Source organism: Meleagris gallopavo, chromosome 22 (assembly GCF_000146605.3).
Source record: "Meleagris gallopavo isolate NT-WF06-2002-E0010 breed Aviagen turkey brand Nicholas breeding stock chromosome 22, Turkey_5.1, whole genome shotgun sequence".
NCBI classification, from domain to species: Eukaryota; Metazoa; Chordata; class Aves; order Galliformes; family Phasianidae; genus Meleagris; species Meleagris gallopavo.
This window is the reverse complement of record NC_015032.2, coordinates 10,566,448-10,583,741: the sequence shown is the minus strand read 5'-3', so window position 1 is coordinate 10,583,741 and position 17,294 is coordinate 10,566,448. Positions and strand designations below refer to the sequence as shown.

At 45.6% G+C, this 17,294-nt stretch overlaps 1 protein-coding gene across 1 annotated transcript; it reads right to left on the bottom strand.

Annotated features, from left to right (window-relative positions):
• LOC104914067 (probable phospholipid-transporting ATPase IIA) lies at positions 1–17,284 on the bottom strand. Its single transcript, XM_031556556.1, has 7 exons — positions 17,170–17,284; positions 11,316–11,460; positions 10,464–10,577; positions 8,088–8,196; positions 2,124–2,182; positions 1,240–1,291; positions 1–679 (listed from the first exon to the last, which is right to left on the bottom strand). The coding sequence occupies exons 3-7, from the start codon at positions 10,500–10,502 to the stop codon at positions 486–488; spliced, it is 453 nt and encodes a 150-aa protein (XP_031412416.1). The 5' UTR covers positions 10,503–10,577; positions 11,316–11,460; positions 17,170–17,284; the 3' UTR covers positions 1–485.
• Positions 17,285–17,294: the final 10 nt, after the last annotated feature.

The window sequence follows — 17,294 nt, the reverse complement described above, 5'->3', positions numbered from 1 at the left end:
TAATATATTTTGAAGACAAACTACTTCAGCTAGAGAGTACTCAGCCAGACTAACCTACTTTAGCTAAAGAGCAATTTGGCTGGGAAACAGCACATTTAGTGGAGGCTAAACGCTTGTTTCAGATCATACAGGGAAGCACCACTGGTCACTCCTCCTTTCACGAAGGTGAGCCATGAACTTCCAGAGCCATTTCATGAAAATGCATGGGTTGTGTCTCTAAGTATACTGCAATCCAGGAGACGAAAGGGAGCATTTCAGGTGTCCCAGCAACAAGGCACCTATCCTGCAATAGTACCTGTCCTGCACTGAGTTACTGCAGTGCTCTCTGGAGGGGAGAGCAGCCTTCCCCAGGAGCCATGTCCTGCTGCAGGGTCAGCACAGCCTCGCATGCAGCTCTGCACAACAGCCACGTGGCACAGACACCCAGCGTCACCCTGCCCCAATTCATAACCTGCACTGCGCACCGGTCCTGTGCAAAACAGTGTTCACTCGTTTCTCCAAACCATTAGCTGAAGCAGAGGAACATCTGTCAGGCAGCTGACCGATACCTCTCCACCCAACAATAGGTTTAGCAGGCAGCTTACAGAGGCGGTCGGCAGTCTCTGGGTGCAGGTAACTGGCAGCCGCAGTTTCCAGTCCGTCTCACCGTCCAGCTGGTCAGTGCGAAGGAAGCAAGACCCTGGGGAGCATCCACAGCCATGAGTGCTCTCACGTGAGTACACCTACAGCTTACAGAATGTTTTGTTTCTAGGACATCTTTCTTTCTTCGGAAACGGTATCTCATTTAAAGTAACACTTGTTAATACGGTAAGAATAGATGAATTATACTCCTGCATCACACATTTGTTTCCTCCCACCAGTTCAAAGTACAGTGAGATTCTGCTCTGTATCCTTAAGACATTTGAAATTAGTCATCATGCTCCGTAAACCTGCAGATCAAACATTTCCTTATTCCACACTTAACAAAACAAACCTGAACAGCACGTAAAATGATTTGCATTTATAGCGCATGGCATTTTGTGACCTCATTCACCCTGCATTCAACTACCTACGTTCTTGGAGTAGCAAAAAACCAGAGCGTAACATCCTGAGAACTGGTGGTCCCTGAAAGCCTTTGAATTCCCCATCTCTTCAAAATTTTGCTATTATCTATTTCTTTCACGTTTTCAAAAGATAATTTTCTCTAAACAACCAGTGAAAGGTTAATGGCTACTTTGACAATTGGTTCCAGATGTTTACCATTCTTCTCCGATGTCCTCAGGAAGATCATGTCAGCAGGGACCCGCTGGTTCTGTTACAAGAAGAAAGGCCATTATTGTGCACACACCCCACACGCGTGCACAGCCTCCTCCCACAGCCCCGGCCACGAGCAAAGGCTACGGAGGAGAAAGAGCATTTCTTTGTCAAACTGAAGCTTGGTATTCATTTTGCTTGGAATCCTAAGCTCACTTCCCTGCAGAATCCCGAGTGCAGAATAACAACCGGAGCCAGCTCCCACTGACCAGACTGGCCAAGGTCTAGCTTTACAAAAGAGCTAGTGATAACTCTGGAGGTCAGAAAAAACATTAAACCAATGCCAGTTTCCTTTCAAGGAAGCTCTATGCTAGAAGAAAGCACGTACCTGGGGCCTACAGGTACCAGGTTTGAGATTTTATTTTTTTTTTACTGAATATTTTCACACTAACAGTTTCAGAGGACACAGCTGCTTGCATGGAGAAAGTGTGGAGAAAATAACTGGAGAAAAAAAAGGGGGAAATGTACATCCTATTGCCCACAAACGGATCTGTCCCTCCACCTTTGTGTTGGTTATACCAAACACATTTTGATGTTGTATGCTGTATTTGCATCAGACATTTAACCTATGTGCAGCAGTCAAAGATAGGGCCAGGAGCCTTTTTGTCTTGCTATAGGGAGATCAGAAAACACTGCTTATAGGTGCTGATTCTGAGATCTGGTTTGTAAAGGCAGTGATGCTATTTCCAGGGCCAGAGGGAAAAAGGGAGACCCTGAAAAGTAATTAAATACTGTGTTATCCAACACTCAGTACTGTAAGCCTATCATAAATCAAATAGCTCAATTCCCAAGAAAAGCACTTTACAAAGAAGACGCACATAAAGGCTCACCTTTTCAACAATGATGAGGTCTCCTACTTGTATGTTAGAGCTCTTCACCTTCACAGTCCCTGCAGAGGGAAGACAGCAGTGTCACAGCCCTGTGCAGCAGGGCTGCTGCCCATCCCCCATTGACAGCTCTGACACTGCAGCCATTACACCCAGGAAAACACTTTCAGCACGCGCCAGGCAGACAGTGGTGCAAAACCAGGAAAACTGCAACAGCGATCCACCTGCTGCTTCCCCAGGTGGGTGAAAAGCTAGAGCTCAGCTCCCCAGGCCGAGATCTGGAAGCCACAACTAAAATGGGCACATCTTCAGAAGCAGGCTTGCTCCGTCCTGAGGCACAGCGCTGTCTCTGGTCACCTCAGCTTCCTCTCCTTCACCTCTGCAGGGACACAGCCTGAACCGCCCCTGCAGAGACCAGGCACTACACAGCACACCTGTGTATTTCTTTCTTTGCAGTTGCTCCAAACAGAGAGTTAATTTAACAACTGGCTAGTCATTTCAGATCGCTAGCCAGCTCCTGATTTGCCCTCTCAAACTAACTAGCTTTTTAAAAATCCATTAAATTGAACCTTGCCTCTCCGTGTCTGTTTTACTTCAACAAAAACCTCTGTAAGGTGCTGTGATTTGGGTAGAGTGGGGAAGGCACGTGGCAGCTCGCCCTGGCACAGACAGGGCTCCTCCTGTACCTCCATTCAGGGCTAACTGGCCAGATAGCAGTGCAGGGGTGAAGGAGAAGGGGGAGGAGAGGGGGAGCAGAAATTAGCACAAAGCACAAAGGTCACTGGGATTTTACTACTGGCAGTCCCTTCATTAGCATCCTTCTCAGGATATGCTTCAGTGTTTCTGCTCCAAATTAACAATGAAAGCCTTTCTGGGCTCCTGGCAGCCTGCTGCTTTGGTGACACACTGTGTGCTTAACAACATGCTTCATCACTGCTGCTAATAAATGCAGACTTCCTTGCATGCTGTAATTATTCCTACAAATTATAAGCAGTCATGGCCCATTTCACAAATATCTCATAGGTCTTCTGCAGATTCTGGGTTTTGCCATGGGAGAGATTTAGATTTTGGGTTGTTTGTTTGTTTTAAAAAAAGGTAAACAAAACGTATGCTGGGCTAAACACACCCCTGCCAGGCAGGAAAAGCACCAGGGATTAAGAGTCCATTACGCAGAGGCTTGAAAAGAAAAGCTGTGCTCGGAGAGGATGCAAAAAAGCATCCCTGGCAGCCTTCTGCACGGCCATCCAAAGCTAGGTGCTCTGACACTAAAAGGGTCTGACAGATAACATCTCTTCCTCCCCTTTTAGGACGGTTATTCATGGAACAACAAAAAGTGCTTTGGAATATTCCTCTGTGCAAAGAAGGTTGGAATCCCGTACAGCACAGCACAGCACCCCTGTGCAGAACAGCCCATGGGAGGAGAGGAGCACTGCTTTAACCCCATGGGGGGGCTTCCTCTTAAAGATCACACGGATTCTGTTGGTGGTTGGCAGTATAGAAATCTTCCTGCAGGGCTCGGGAATGGAAGTTTGGTTTTGTATCACTTTTCCTTAATGAAAGAAAGTAGTGCTGGAAAAAAAAAAATGCTCTGGCAAAGCTACAACACAATTATTTCCTATCATTACATGCATTAAAGGGCTTTTTGCATCACTACTCTGAAAACAGCAAAATCCTGCTCCAAAATGTTTTCTATAAAGGAACTGGAACAGATTTGCCTTGCTCAATAACCCTCCCAACATCAGCTGTTTTAAAGTAAAAGGAGCCCTGTAAGCACTGCATGCTTTTACAACTCTTGTATACATATGCGAGATGCCCTTTTTAGGTAGCAGAGCTAATTCTGCTTCCCAGCCATAGCCCTGGCCTCTCGTGGATGACATCTCTGCAGTCTGCACCATATGTCCCACCACGAAGGCGCAGGACCAGATGTTTCCTTTGACTCAGGACTCCCATAAAGCAACTTACTTGAATTGGTTTTATTTTGATCTTGGGAATTCTGCACTACCTTTCTCCTTCTGTGGGGAAACGAGCTCCTAAACATTAGATGTTTTCTCACACGTTTGAGAAACTAGCTAATAACACAACTTCATTCCCAATATTGCTCTGTTATTAAAGTATGCCTATAATAAGAAATAGCTGCTTTTACAAAGGCACTTAGAAGTGCTTTCTAGGTACACCCAGGTCTTTAGCACAATCACAAAAAAGCAGCTAGTTCTGATCTCTTCTGTTAAGAAAAAAAATGTGATACTTGTTTCATTCTGAATTGTTTGGTTTTGATAAAAGCCAGAAAGGAGACAATATAATGCAAGCACTTTGCTGCCACTTTATCGATGGCCTTTGGAATCATCACCAAATTTGCAGCGCGATGGACGTACCACAAAGCAGATTATTTAAAGTATTCAGCCAGGAGAAATGCCTTTTTCTGTCACATGAGCACTTGAGATCTCGCCGTAGATGTGCACAGCTAAGGCAGAGTTCAGAATAGTTCGTCTGGCATTGAAGATTACAGAGCAGTTTATTGAAACAAGTTGAACGCCAAGAAATGAACGGGTGTTTTGGATGCACTGCACCCAACTTTGGGCTTCTGTGGCTTTATGCTGTATAAACTGCAGAGCAGGGCTCAGAGGGGTTGGGAAAATATTGTTTTTGTATGGCTGGTAAATGCCAATGATCTGTATCTTTAGGAGCACCCCTCGGTAGGAGGTCTCCTCCCATTCCTTTCTGTGGAGTCCCTCTCTGTTATGCAGTGCTACCCAAGGAAGGCAAGAGAGAGAAGAAAAACAAACCAAGAATTTGTGAGCACGGTTCTAAGCTTTCTATCATGCAGAAAGTCAGCACACAGCCTTCTGAACACAAGGAGGTTTGTAGGTTTATGAATAGGGGATTGAAATTTGATTATTTTTTATTACAATCCAAACAACTGTCTTTTAAAGAAAGAGCTTTCTATTAAAAAAAAAAAGCTACAAGCCACTGGTTTCATCATTTTGGAACACAAATGAATTGTAATGGTGGAGGATAAAGAAGGTTCAGAGAGATTTGTCTTATGATGTTAAAACAACACAGAAAATACCTGCCTGCCCTGCATCACACCGCCCTCCAGAACACTACAGACACTACAATTCAGCAACCATATAAAAAATAAAATGTGATTTTATTTTTATATAAATATTATTTTAATAATAAATAATAAAAATAATATATTTATATTATTTATTAAAGAGGATTCTCACCTTTTCTCTACAAAGAAAGCAGCTTGGCAAGGCTTACAAAGCTGAGCAACCCCAGCACCCGACACAAACCCTGCACACAGGGGACTGGAGCACTCATACCTGCGCTTACCTGCACCCTCACTCAGAAGAGCACACGAGCACTTGTGTTGATTGGTACTTCAGAATGTTTATGCACATATGTGCTTAAGTCCCCTTACTTCATTGACACCAGAGGATGTGTGTACCCTCAGCCTTGACGTTGCTCTGGGGGAGTAAGGCTGAAGATGGGAAAACTATTCTCCAGTCACCTTAATGGCAGCTTAGTGCAATTACTCGGGGGAAATAAAAATAGCTTGGAGAAAGCTACAGAGCCATTAGATCCATTATTGCCAATCTCCAGGAGCAGCAGTGCTCAGCATCATGCCTCACCTCATCTCCCCCCCTGAGCACTGGCTGTAGCAGTGGAACTATTGTCAGTCTTCAACCAGCCAGCAACAATCCAGAGGGCTTCTGAGCAGTGCCCCTCTGCACTACAGGGCTGTGCCAGTATCCCAAAGCACAAACTGCTGCGAAACAAAAACAAATCAAGTCCTACCTGGAGTTTCCCAGCCGCACTGAAAATTAACGGTTACATTCAGCTGCTCTCAACTTAACTCCAACTTTGCTATTTGCTGCTTTTACTTCTGACCCAAAGAAGCCCCTGCTGGAAAGTCAGCCACCTTTTCCTGCTGTTCACACAGACACACACACTCAGAAACCCACCACCCACCCCCAGCCATGCTGGCATCGCACAGTGCTGCTGCGGTCAGAAATGCCTCTCAGCTGCGGTGGCCTTTTCAAATGCGATGTTCATGTCCTCTGAAAGCTCGGCTACTGACAGATGCCGAACTTCACATGAGACAGAAAATGGCTTTGCTCACCAGCCAACTTGATAATCACAAATAATTTTCTGTGCTTTTCCTACTCTAACCTACACTGCTCGAGGGTTTCATTACCGATTCCACACCAACCCCGTGCTAATAACAAACAAAGTGGCTTAGGATTTCCAACCACTGCCCAGCTGCCAATCCTCCTTGGGTTCTTTCACAAAATTAGAGAAGTTAAAGGATTGGGGGAAGGGAAATCATTCATGGGAAACGTAATAGCAATATGAAAAGAACTAAAGGAGAGGTCAGGCCCCTTATAGATCATTGAATGGAATCCAGAAGGCAACTCTTTTATATTTTTAAATAGATGTAGTATACCCCTCTCGGGTGAGGCTTTTGTTGGTTGCCAAGCATTTTAAATGTTGTAGTAAGAACATGTTATTAGAAGAGGATTTAATATTCAGAAACTCAGATTCCCCAGTTTGGAGATGTCTCATAATTCCCAGCATGTGAAACATACACAACCTTGAGCAATCGTTTTTTAAAAAGTTTTTTTAAGTACAATTGTTGGAAGCCGTGCTTCTAACACACCTCGTGCACTGCGTCTTATTTCAGGGGTGTAAACTTTTATAGCAAAGACACTTGAAAATAAAAAAAAAAGTTGCTTAAATTCAGCTAATTCCCTTCTTAAAAACAAAGCCGTGGCGTCACCAACACTGTCACAGAATTAGCAGCCATACAGCAAGACAGCATTCAGTGTTTCAAACGAGAATTTAAATGCCTTTGTTATGCTGACAGAGCCGTAAACAACAGGCAGAGGCAGCAAGCAGCACCAGAGCTGCAGCCTGCGCTCATGGAAGCCAGGGCTCTGCATTCCTCACTGCTGGAGGAAGGGGCTAAAGAAGATGCAAACAAAAGTAAGAAAAGATTATCAATAGTGAGGAACTACATCTGTCACTGCCTACAGGAACATACAGAAGGTGTGGTAACAGCACGCACAATCTCTCCTAGCAAAAAGCTTGCACGATGCATGTCACAGAACTATGAAACTCAACAAGTATTGCATTTCAACAAGGGATGGAGTGTGTCAGTATGTAAGGCAATTCACCTGAAACGTAACAGGTGCACATCCAAGCTCCATCAGGACAGAGAACTTGCACTGAACTATGGTTTGAAGGAGGTATGCTGGAAGGGTTCCCAGACCTATGCACAGTCACAAGGCCCACCTCCAGCCTCCCATGTTGGATCTCCTTTTGCACAAAGCAGCTTCTGACAGTTTCACAGACTGAGGTTTGATTATTTGCACAAGCATTTTACCAAGAAATCTGACACTGTGGATCCTCCTCACTTCCTTTGGCACACAGTTGTTGCCATCAAGGAATACGAACTGCTAGTTTATAGGAATTGTTCGTATATCTGCTTCTCTCACCCACACTGTGACCAAGCAAGAAGCACAGGCAGGAAGAAGGACAGGAGAAAACAAGGAGAACAGCAGCAACCCAAAGAGCACGCATCTATTACAGCCCGCTTCACCCTGCTGTATGCTTGCAGCGTTTGCCTCCTCCTTCCATTCCTGCACCGCTTCTCTCTGCAGAAAGGAAAACATGTTTCCCTTCTGGGAAAAGCCACCTCTGAGCCCCAGGGTGATTCAAACCCAATTTCATTTCCTTTGGTTACTCAAATCTACCAAGAAGGAACAGTAACCTGGAGAAAAGGTTTGGCCTATGCCAGAACTGAGAATATTGAGAGTATGCAGCTTCCATCAGCTGCATGGAAGCCAATGGAAGCAGCTGCAAGCTGCACGGTGAGCCCCGGGGCAGCTCCTGCATGCAGCCAAGCAGTGCCTGGGCCATGCAGCTCCCAGCACAGCCCCACCCAGCCCACCCAGCACTCACCTCTCCCCGTGAGCTTGCTGTAGATCTGGGAGTTCACCTCCTTGTCGCGCATGTAACACCTGATCTCCTCTGCAGCCTCTCGGATGACGGTAACGGCGAGCACAAATCCCTGAAAGAGAACAGGGGAAAAGTGGATGGAAAGGCAGCAGAAAAGGCATCTGCCTCTAACAGGCACCGTGCTCTATATTCATCACTAGTAATGCCATTCATTAACTGAGAATGAAAGTTCCTGCCACAAATAAAAGCAACGTTTCTGGCACATGGAGAATGATGAGGATCGCCTGTACAGGTCAGACTTTATAACACGCCTGTCTGATTTCCTTCACTAAAATTGTACATGCAGAGTCCTAAGGAAGGGCTATTTATTTTTATTTTTTTAATGCATTCAGTGCTGCTTTTGCAAATGCTGAAACTGGGAAGCCATCAGATAACCTTATCAGAGAAGCATTGCACCCCACCGTGCTGTTCTGCACCACCACGGAAGTTTTCATTCCGGTAACCAACAAATTGAGAAAGCAGTGAACATTTCTCTCCTCTGTGCAATCTGCATCTGTGTGCTTAGCTAGAAATTCCTACCTGCTTCTCAAAAAGGAAAGGAAAAAAAAAAAGCATTGGAATTTTCAGCTTATGTTTTAGCTGCTTGAAGAGTCTTCAAATAATGAGCTCAAAATATTCCCACATGTGCAGTCTCTCCATGCCATCACACAGGTCATCCTATCCCCAGCCCTGGGACTCGCAGCCAGTGCTGAACAAAGACCTTTCTTATGCTGCTTTCTGGCCACTCCTGAGCCAAACCCCAGTAGCTCACCTGGCACAGACAAATCACAACTGCCTGAACAAAACCAGAAAGGGATTCCTGTGTACTTATAGGATAGGCTCTGGTGAAATTCTTGTTGGATTCACACTGCAAATGCAACTAAAAGTACTAATTTGAGAGAGAAAGCAGTGCGATCCAGGCATTGACACAAACAGAGCAGCCGTGTCCTCAAGTTGCACTTTTACTTCTTTTGGACTTATGCCAAGGATTTTACTGTACTGGAAGCCTGAAAGGCAAGAAAAATTCCCTCTGCCCCTCCTCAGCCCACCCCCTCTTAATAGAACCATGGATTTTTTTTTTTACCCCAACCATTTCACAAAACAGCAAACAAATAGTGCTTGAGAGCACTGTGCTTTCATAATCAAATCTCAGTTGATTTTTTTAAAATGCTTCTTTCTTAAAGCAAAAAAGATTTCTAAGCTCGAAAATTTTCAAAGCTCAGGAAGGTGAGTGAACCCAACCTGAGTTGGTTTCTGCTCTGAGCAGCAGTCGGATCAGAGGCCCTTCTGAATCAACGCTATTCTGCAACACTGTAGGCTGAAGTGCAGCAGGAAAGATATTTACATAAAGAGAGAAATAACAGTTGTACTTGGGTAAAAGCTGGGGAAAAAATAAAGCTATCTATACGAAAGCATTTGCCAGTTTTGACTGGATCATGCAGTGCACTTCAGAGATCTAGCAGCCCCACACAACTATTCTTCATTACATCCTTTGACAGCATACGAGTTTCTGCTTCAAAGCTGATTATTACTGATTTCCTTTGATCAGACAAAACATGTGGCTATCAAAAGAAAAGGGCAAATGTTTAGAGGAAAAAAAGAGTATCTGCACCTTGAACAGGTATGAGGCTACACAAGTTTGTCTCTCTATATTTATATGTATGGTTTTTATTTAAAAAATGGCAGTTATTTTACATGCAGGGCTGTTTCTCAGGTTTCTCTCATTTGTTTTTCACAATGTGGTTAAACCATGAATCAGTCTGTTGACCTACGCCTAAACTGCAGGTCAAACTGTTTGGCAGGAGAGCATAATTTGCCTCCATTGCGCATATGGCCACTCTTTAAGGTCACTTCAGAGAGGTGCCCTTTGGTCCCGCGCTGCAGTAACCAGGCTGGTCTGGGCTCCCAGTGCTTGGGCTCCTTGGGAGGGCCAGATGCCCTCACAGACCCTCCACCAGCACACCCTGCCTTCGGAGAAGCTGTGAGCAACACACAAATCACCAGGGCAATGTGTTTATTCTGGTCCCCGCTTCACCACTTCATACACAAAGTCCCGATGCCTTTGCAGTCACCACGTGCAGTGCTTGAGAGCTCTGTCTCTGCTGGCATCCCACTGATGAACAAGGTAGAGGCAGAGACCTCTCACACCCCAGGGACAGCTGTATAAAACAGAGCCTAAAGCCAGAGCAGCTATCTCTGTGACGGGTACAGAGCAGGGCCTGAAACAGTCAGCTAACTAAATGATTTAAGGTACAGACTTACAGCCTGGAGAAAGGGCAGCAAAAGAAATTGTGTCAAAAAATGAAAGCTTCTTAAATAAATAAACCTCAAATCACCTACCAGAGGAACCCAGTATGTGTAGAGTGCACCAAGCCTCATTTCAACAACAAATTGAGAGCAGGCCAAGAGCAAGAAGTAAAGGTTGAAGAAGTATTTGAACTGGTTAAATAACACCTAACAAAAAAAGAAAACAAGAGAAAAGAGGTCAGTAACAGAGTTTGGAAGTTATACAAGTTGCACTAGTGCTCTGAAACATCTCTGCTTGTTTCTCCAGTTCATACATGGTCACCTAGGGTAGTCTTAAAGTACTCCTGGAAACTTTTCTAAAGATCAACCTACTCTTCCTGGCTGATGGTATCCTGGTTGGATGACACTGCCAGGCAGCCAGGCCCAAGTATTAACACAAATAAGTCATTTTGTTTTGGTTTTAAACTTCTGACTATCTCCACTCTGCGAAGAGACACTCAGCAAACAGCAACATCATTAGCTACAGGATTTGGTTTGCAAAAAAATCACACCATAGACATCAGAAAATGCCAGTGAACCCAGAAAGCTTGGTTTGTTTTAACACTCAACCAGACAGTGACTGCTTTCTGACATCAAAAGTGGGCAAAATCAGACTTGTTTCTGCTGCTGCCACCAGAAGTGTAGGACGGATGACCCAGCTGCTCAACCAGGGATGATGGACACCAAGGAGCTGCTGCCCATTCCACACAGCAAGCTGCTCCCCCAGCAGCAGCAGGGGAGAGGCACCAGTTCCCCCATCACCCCTCTGAATGTGGAGCTGTTCTGCTGGGGCACAAACACAAACCAGATGGCACTCATTTGCTTCTGTGCTCGCCTACCATAACAGCACTGGAACTGGGCACGGCGTTGGGTAGGATGACAAGAAGCACCTTTCCTCACACTTACCCCAGGGAGAAACGTAAAAAAGTTGTATTTCTGGTTGTTGATAACATTGCGGGGGTATCTCTGGTCTCTCTTCTCTGGATGGCCAAGCCAAACCGTACGAGGCCTTGGGTCTCTTCTCCCACAGCATCTTAAGCACTCACAGCACCTATGAGAGGAACATCTGATTTTAAATAAGAAGTTACTCTTTAACCATGATTCTCACACACACCCCAGGCCCTCTCCACCTGCCAGGTTAAACAGCCCAGGATCTTCCGTCAGCCACCTCTCATCTGCTACTGTTTTCCACCACGTTAAACCACCTTTAAACCAGGAGCTTTCCTCCTCACCAACCAGCAGGCCAGATCTACAAACTTACCTTGGTCTTACTAAGAAAACTCAAGAGAAAAATCTTTTTTCCACACACGACTGTGTACAATACCCACATCACAAAAGCTGTTTGCAACACGGAGCAAACAGTATGGTGGTGTGAGACACTCAAATTCACAAACTTTACATCAACAATATATTTTATTAACTTGGTATCTTTTAACTGGGAGTTCTCCTTTTCCTTTGCAGATGAAGAGCTAAGATAAATAGTCATTTTACCAGTAACTTGCCTCTCAAATAAGTTTGAATGGATAACAGATGAAACGGTGATGATCAGATTGCAATAAAAAAATAAAATGGTCTATAGGAAAAAAAAATCCCTTTTTTCTATAATGGAGGAAATCACACAAGATTAGCCTACATCTCATGTTTTAACTACAGTGAACTCAGAATGATAGAAATCCAAACAAGAGGCTTTGCCCACAGGAACAAGGCTGGTATTCACAGCCTCATTAGGACGTGCTTCCAGCTATGGTGGGAACCACTCAGCCCTTCCAGCCATCTGAAACCAGTTACCTTTGTTTATTCTGTGGGTTGGGCCTCTTTTGGGATCCTACTCATCAGCAAAAGGAGCTAGGTACCTACATCCAAATATTTACAATAGGACGAAGCTTGAACAGCGTACTACTGTCGTTTAATAGATATTTTACTTGAGCTGTTAGTTTTTACAATGTGATATTCACCAATATGCTCCAGAGAAATTTCCAGACATCTGGGCAGATTGTCAGGCCAATATCTAAACCTCCACAACAGACTTCCAGACACGTTAAGTTCAGTAACTTACAGAATATTTAGTCTGGAACATGCAAACAGCAAGCGAACCCCACCAGGTAAGCAGGACATTCCACCTTCAGAGCAGTGCGCTCCACCCAGCTGTTTACACACAATTACACTGCTGTCAGTCTGGAAGGAAGTTAATAGCTAGCACTGCAAAAGCCCTTACAACTGCTCCTTCCTGAAGGGCACTGCAACCTCCAGTACTGACAGCAACTCTGAAGGGAGGGAAGTGCAACGTAACTTCTCAAAAGTGAAGCAACCCAAATTTTCACACATGTTCTGCAATTGAAGCCACAACCTCCTTGAGCATTCCCACCACAGAGACACTTGGTGCTGTAGGACTTTTAATGTACAAACGGTGTGTTACTATAAGGCTTGAGAATCCATCTAAAAATACCAGTTCTGAGTACGCAAAGGCCATGGAAGGATCTGCCATGCAAAGTCACAGGTTTGTGAAATTCCTGCCCTGCTACACTCACAGCTTTCGCAATGCCCTGAATTACAGGGAAAGCAAACCTAAGACCTCATCAGACAAACAAAGGAAAAACTTCCTGCTCAGCAAGTTTTCAAAGGCAAGTACCAGAAATATCAACGTTCGAATTAAGAATACCCAAAATTTCTACCACAAGTCTCCTACACAGCCTTTTAATACATGGCTTCTAAGCAACATAAAGGTATTTGTCAAAAAGAAAAACAAAACAACTTCCAACCAATGAAATAATACCAACAATACTACACCCAGCAATAAGCAAGCTGTGTGCTGTGACAGCATTTAGCTGCAGAGCCAGGAATCCCACCAGGCACCGCCCCACTGCTCTGAGCTGGAAAGCATGCAGGGCAATGAAGGCTGATCTTTATCTCATTTATGTCCAGGGAAATCCCCAAAGAGAATGTTTTTAATTCTTATTTTCTAAACGAAAGCAGGTACCAGTCTCCAGGATGGCATTTAACCCTCCCCTTTTCCCCCATCCTTGTTCCCCTTCTGTCCCGCAGACTGCCTGCACCCTGCTGCGCCTTGCTGGGCATGCAGAACAGAACGGTGCAGCATGTCAAAGCCAACACTTATTCCTACACCAGTAGTGCCACTGAGTGCATGGCCTGGCACATTGCTAGCAATGGAGCTCCTGGTAGGAACACAGACATCCCTTAAGCACAGAATGATCACAGAATCCTAGAATCACCAAGGCTGGAAAAGACCTACAAGGTCATCCACTCCAACCGTCCGCCTGTCACCAATAGTTCTCACTAAACCACGTCCTTCAACACAACATCTAAATGTTCCTTGAACACCTCCATGGTTGGTGACTCCACCACCTCCCTGGGCAGGCCATTGCAGCACCTGACCACTCTTTCAGATGTCTTCCTGGAAAAGAAAAAATATATATATTCAAGTGTCATTGTATTTATTTCAACTCTGATGCTGTCATTAACGAAGAATGCATATCTAAGCTCACAAGTTCTGTTTGAAAATCCTCCATACACCATCCGCAGTCCTTACAGGGTGTTTTACGCAAACAGGAGTGGCTGCAGCAGCACTCAGTGCTTTTACAGCCCAGTGGCACATCCCACAAATCGCCCAGGGTCACGTGCAGGCAGGATGACTTCACTACCTGGCCTTTTGTATTACACTGCCAATGTTGCAAACTGAGTAAACACCACTTGTTACCACCCATGTGCACCCCCAGAGGCATGGGTGCTTGCACAGAGCAGGGACAGCCACGTCTGGGTGCACCCTCCTGGACTGCAGTGCTACATGTCAGACTTGGGACACCCATGTGCAAGGATGGCAAACCTCTACAAACATGAAAAGGTATACAAAGACAGATGAAATGAAGAAGTTTCCATTGTGTTGTGTTTTTCACATTCTAAATCACAACTTGACAAACAAAAAAAACCCAAACCTAAGGGGCAATCACTCAGAAGCATCTCCTCTGATGTGAACTGCCTCCCAAACTCCACATCCTATAATCATGTGGCTCTTCACCTGCACAGGGAGCTACATGAACAGGAGCTGCTGAAGGTCACGGGGGCTCACTGTGTACTTGCAGGAGCACTACAGAGATGCACTCTCAGCAATGATGCAAGCAGCAGTAATACAACAGACTGACTGTCAGATGTGTGATGAATGGCCATCACCAAGCAGCATGTTGGACAGAGAAACATTTTAGAGAGAAAATGAAAAAAAAGCTTATGAAAACACAACAAAACTAATGGAAAAGTGCCACATTTTCCTAAAACTGGAGTAGATTTAGTCCAACCATCCATATATTTAATCATTCCTACAACAATCCCATTTCTCAGATGACATTTCCATGTTTCTCACAGGTGACACCGTTCAGGACCTGCAACCTACAAACCAGCCCCCTGCATATCAGTATTTTAACTGCATATAAATAGTTTCCTATTGATATTAAAAACAAACGAACCAAGCCAAGCCAGGCAGGCACACTGCCCAGCCCTGCAGCCCGTGCCCCGCCACCAGCCGTGCAGCGGTGCTGGGAAAGCTGTGTCCCCACAGTGCTGTCCCAGCACAGCCCAGCCCTGGCACACCCAGCAGCAGGCAGGCGGCGGCCAGGAGCTCCCATCTCCCTCTGTTGACTTTGTAAGGCTCCTCCTCCCCAGTCTCATTCCCTGTTCTCCCTCCCGCATTCCTGGATCAAGGCCTCTTTACATTGCAGAGGCATGGTGAGCACAGAAGCTCACCGGGTTCAAAAAAGCCTTGCAGGATTGCAGACTGAGACCATAAGCTATTTAGGGAAAAACTGTTGTGCACTGAAAGGAGTGCCCAGAGCACTCGGGAGCTTGCAGCTCACATCCCATCAGTGCTCAGCCCTGGGAAGCTGGGACTCCCATGACACACCGTCAACAGTCCACCACTTTGTGCCATCTTCCCTTCCCAACTGGCACACATCTGAGTGGTTCTCAGAGTGCTGCAAGGCCATCAGGAAATATGGCTGAATTCATGGAGTACAGCTGCAAAGCACAGAGAGCACACACTCTTTGACAACAGCCAGGAAGATCCACATGAAAGCGATGCTCCGGAACAGATAACCATTACTCCCATTGGTTTATTAAACACATGCTTTCTCTCTCTAACACAGATCTCAGCTGTCTGGACCATTATTCATCTCTGCAAAGCTACTGTATGAGTTCCTCCCTGACTGCTCTTCAAAGCACACTACAAGCTGAGGCTGTAATCAAAACAGCATTGAGATGACACTTGTCCTTTGCTGCCTGTATGAGAATTAGGTATGAGAATTGGGCATTTATTCCTTTTTTTTTTGTCTAAGATTTCTATGAAGTCATCCAGTCCATGAAATGAAATCTATTTCTCACTCCAGAAGACACCAAGCCAGCAAAATCTAAGAACTTGCCCCCACTGGAGAAAAAGGCAGACGTGCTAGAAACTGCAGTCAGGCCATGTTAAAATGAAGCCTTTCACAGCTTGGTTACCAGCAGGTTTTCACATGTATAAACAGAGATAACTTGCGAGTGCCTTTGTTTGTGTTTTTCTCAGAGGAAACAGAAGAAAGGTTCTGATGACAGCTCAGGGCTCCCCAGACTCCATCCCAGACCTGACCCCAGGACTTGCCCTGGCCTGCTGGCTGACTGCTCCTGCAGTTGCTAATAATACTTTGGATTTCCTCCACCTCAGTACTTTGCTACCCACACTATCATTTGATTGAATTACAGCCTAATAATCAGCCAAACAAGACATAAGCTCCCAGGAAGCAATCAAATACCCAAACAGAAAACCCAAAGCCAAGTATTCAGACTGCCATTAAGAAAAATCCCACATAATCTTCCTTCAACAACTTCATGCTGCCATCATTTCTTGATGGCACAGAAGCATCACCTACGTGTCTGCTGACCAGGTGAGGTCTGGTGCCACTGAGCTGCAGCTTAGGTTAGGTGGAGGTTATTACTGCCAGCCACTACCAACCACTTCATAGTAGAGATGTGCCAGAGATCAGAGCACTTTCCGACCAAAAAAAGGATTCAAGAAGCTTTGAGAAATTTCTCTGGCTGCCGCTACCTCTTCTTCTCTCTGAGCCTTTTCAGTCACATCACTGAATTTAATGCCAGGGTGGCTGCACCCTGTGGAACCTGTCCAACAATGCATGTCATGCCGGGGCTGGGGAGTTCTGTGCTGCATCACACGTACCTTCCAGCTCAGGATTAACTGCCACAGACACTGCTACATCAGCTCACAGAAACTGTGCTGATAGTTTATTCATTATACTACTCCTTATTAAGTACAATAAATTCAATTAGAAGAACCTGAATGAAGGCCATCAACCCAAACCATAACAAACAATGGAAAAATAACAATTTCCTCTCGTTCTCGAAGGCATTATTTCCTTTGAGGCTTTGCCTTATTTTGCTAGCATCACTCACCGCACCTACAAACACATCCAGTGCACGGCAACCTGACGGCCGGGTAACCCGGACACCCCGCGCACACCAACCCGTCTGCAGGCAGTGCCATTTCCCACCGAAATCGCGTTAACGATGATGACCCATTCGTCTCACTCAGCTTCCTGTCTGGAAGCACCGGCAGAACGCATCCACTGCAACATCCAGCATAAGGACATTGTATTGCTTTCGCTGATACAGTTACAGAGCGTTCAGCCGGAGACCTTCGGCACAGCCCCGCACACCGCTCCCAGGCAGAGCCGCTCCCACCCATCCCGCAGCTCCCGGCTCTCACACGGCTGTTCCGGCAGCGCTGCTCCGTGCCCGCCGACCCCCGGCCGGCCTCCAGCGGTGGGTTCGTGCCGCTCCGCGTGCAGGGCTGCGATAATCGCAGGCCCCGTTCTGCCCCAGCCCCGGCTC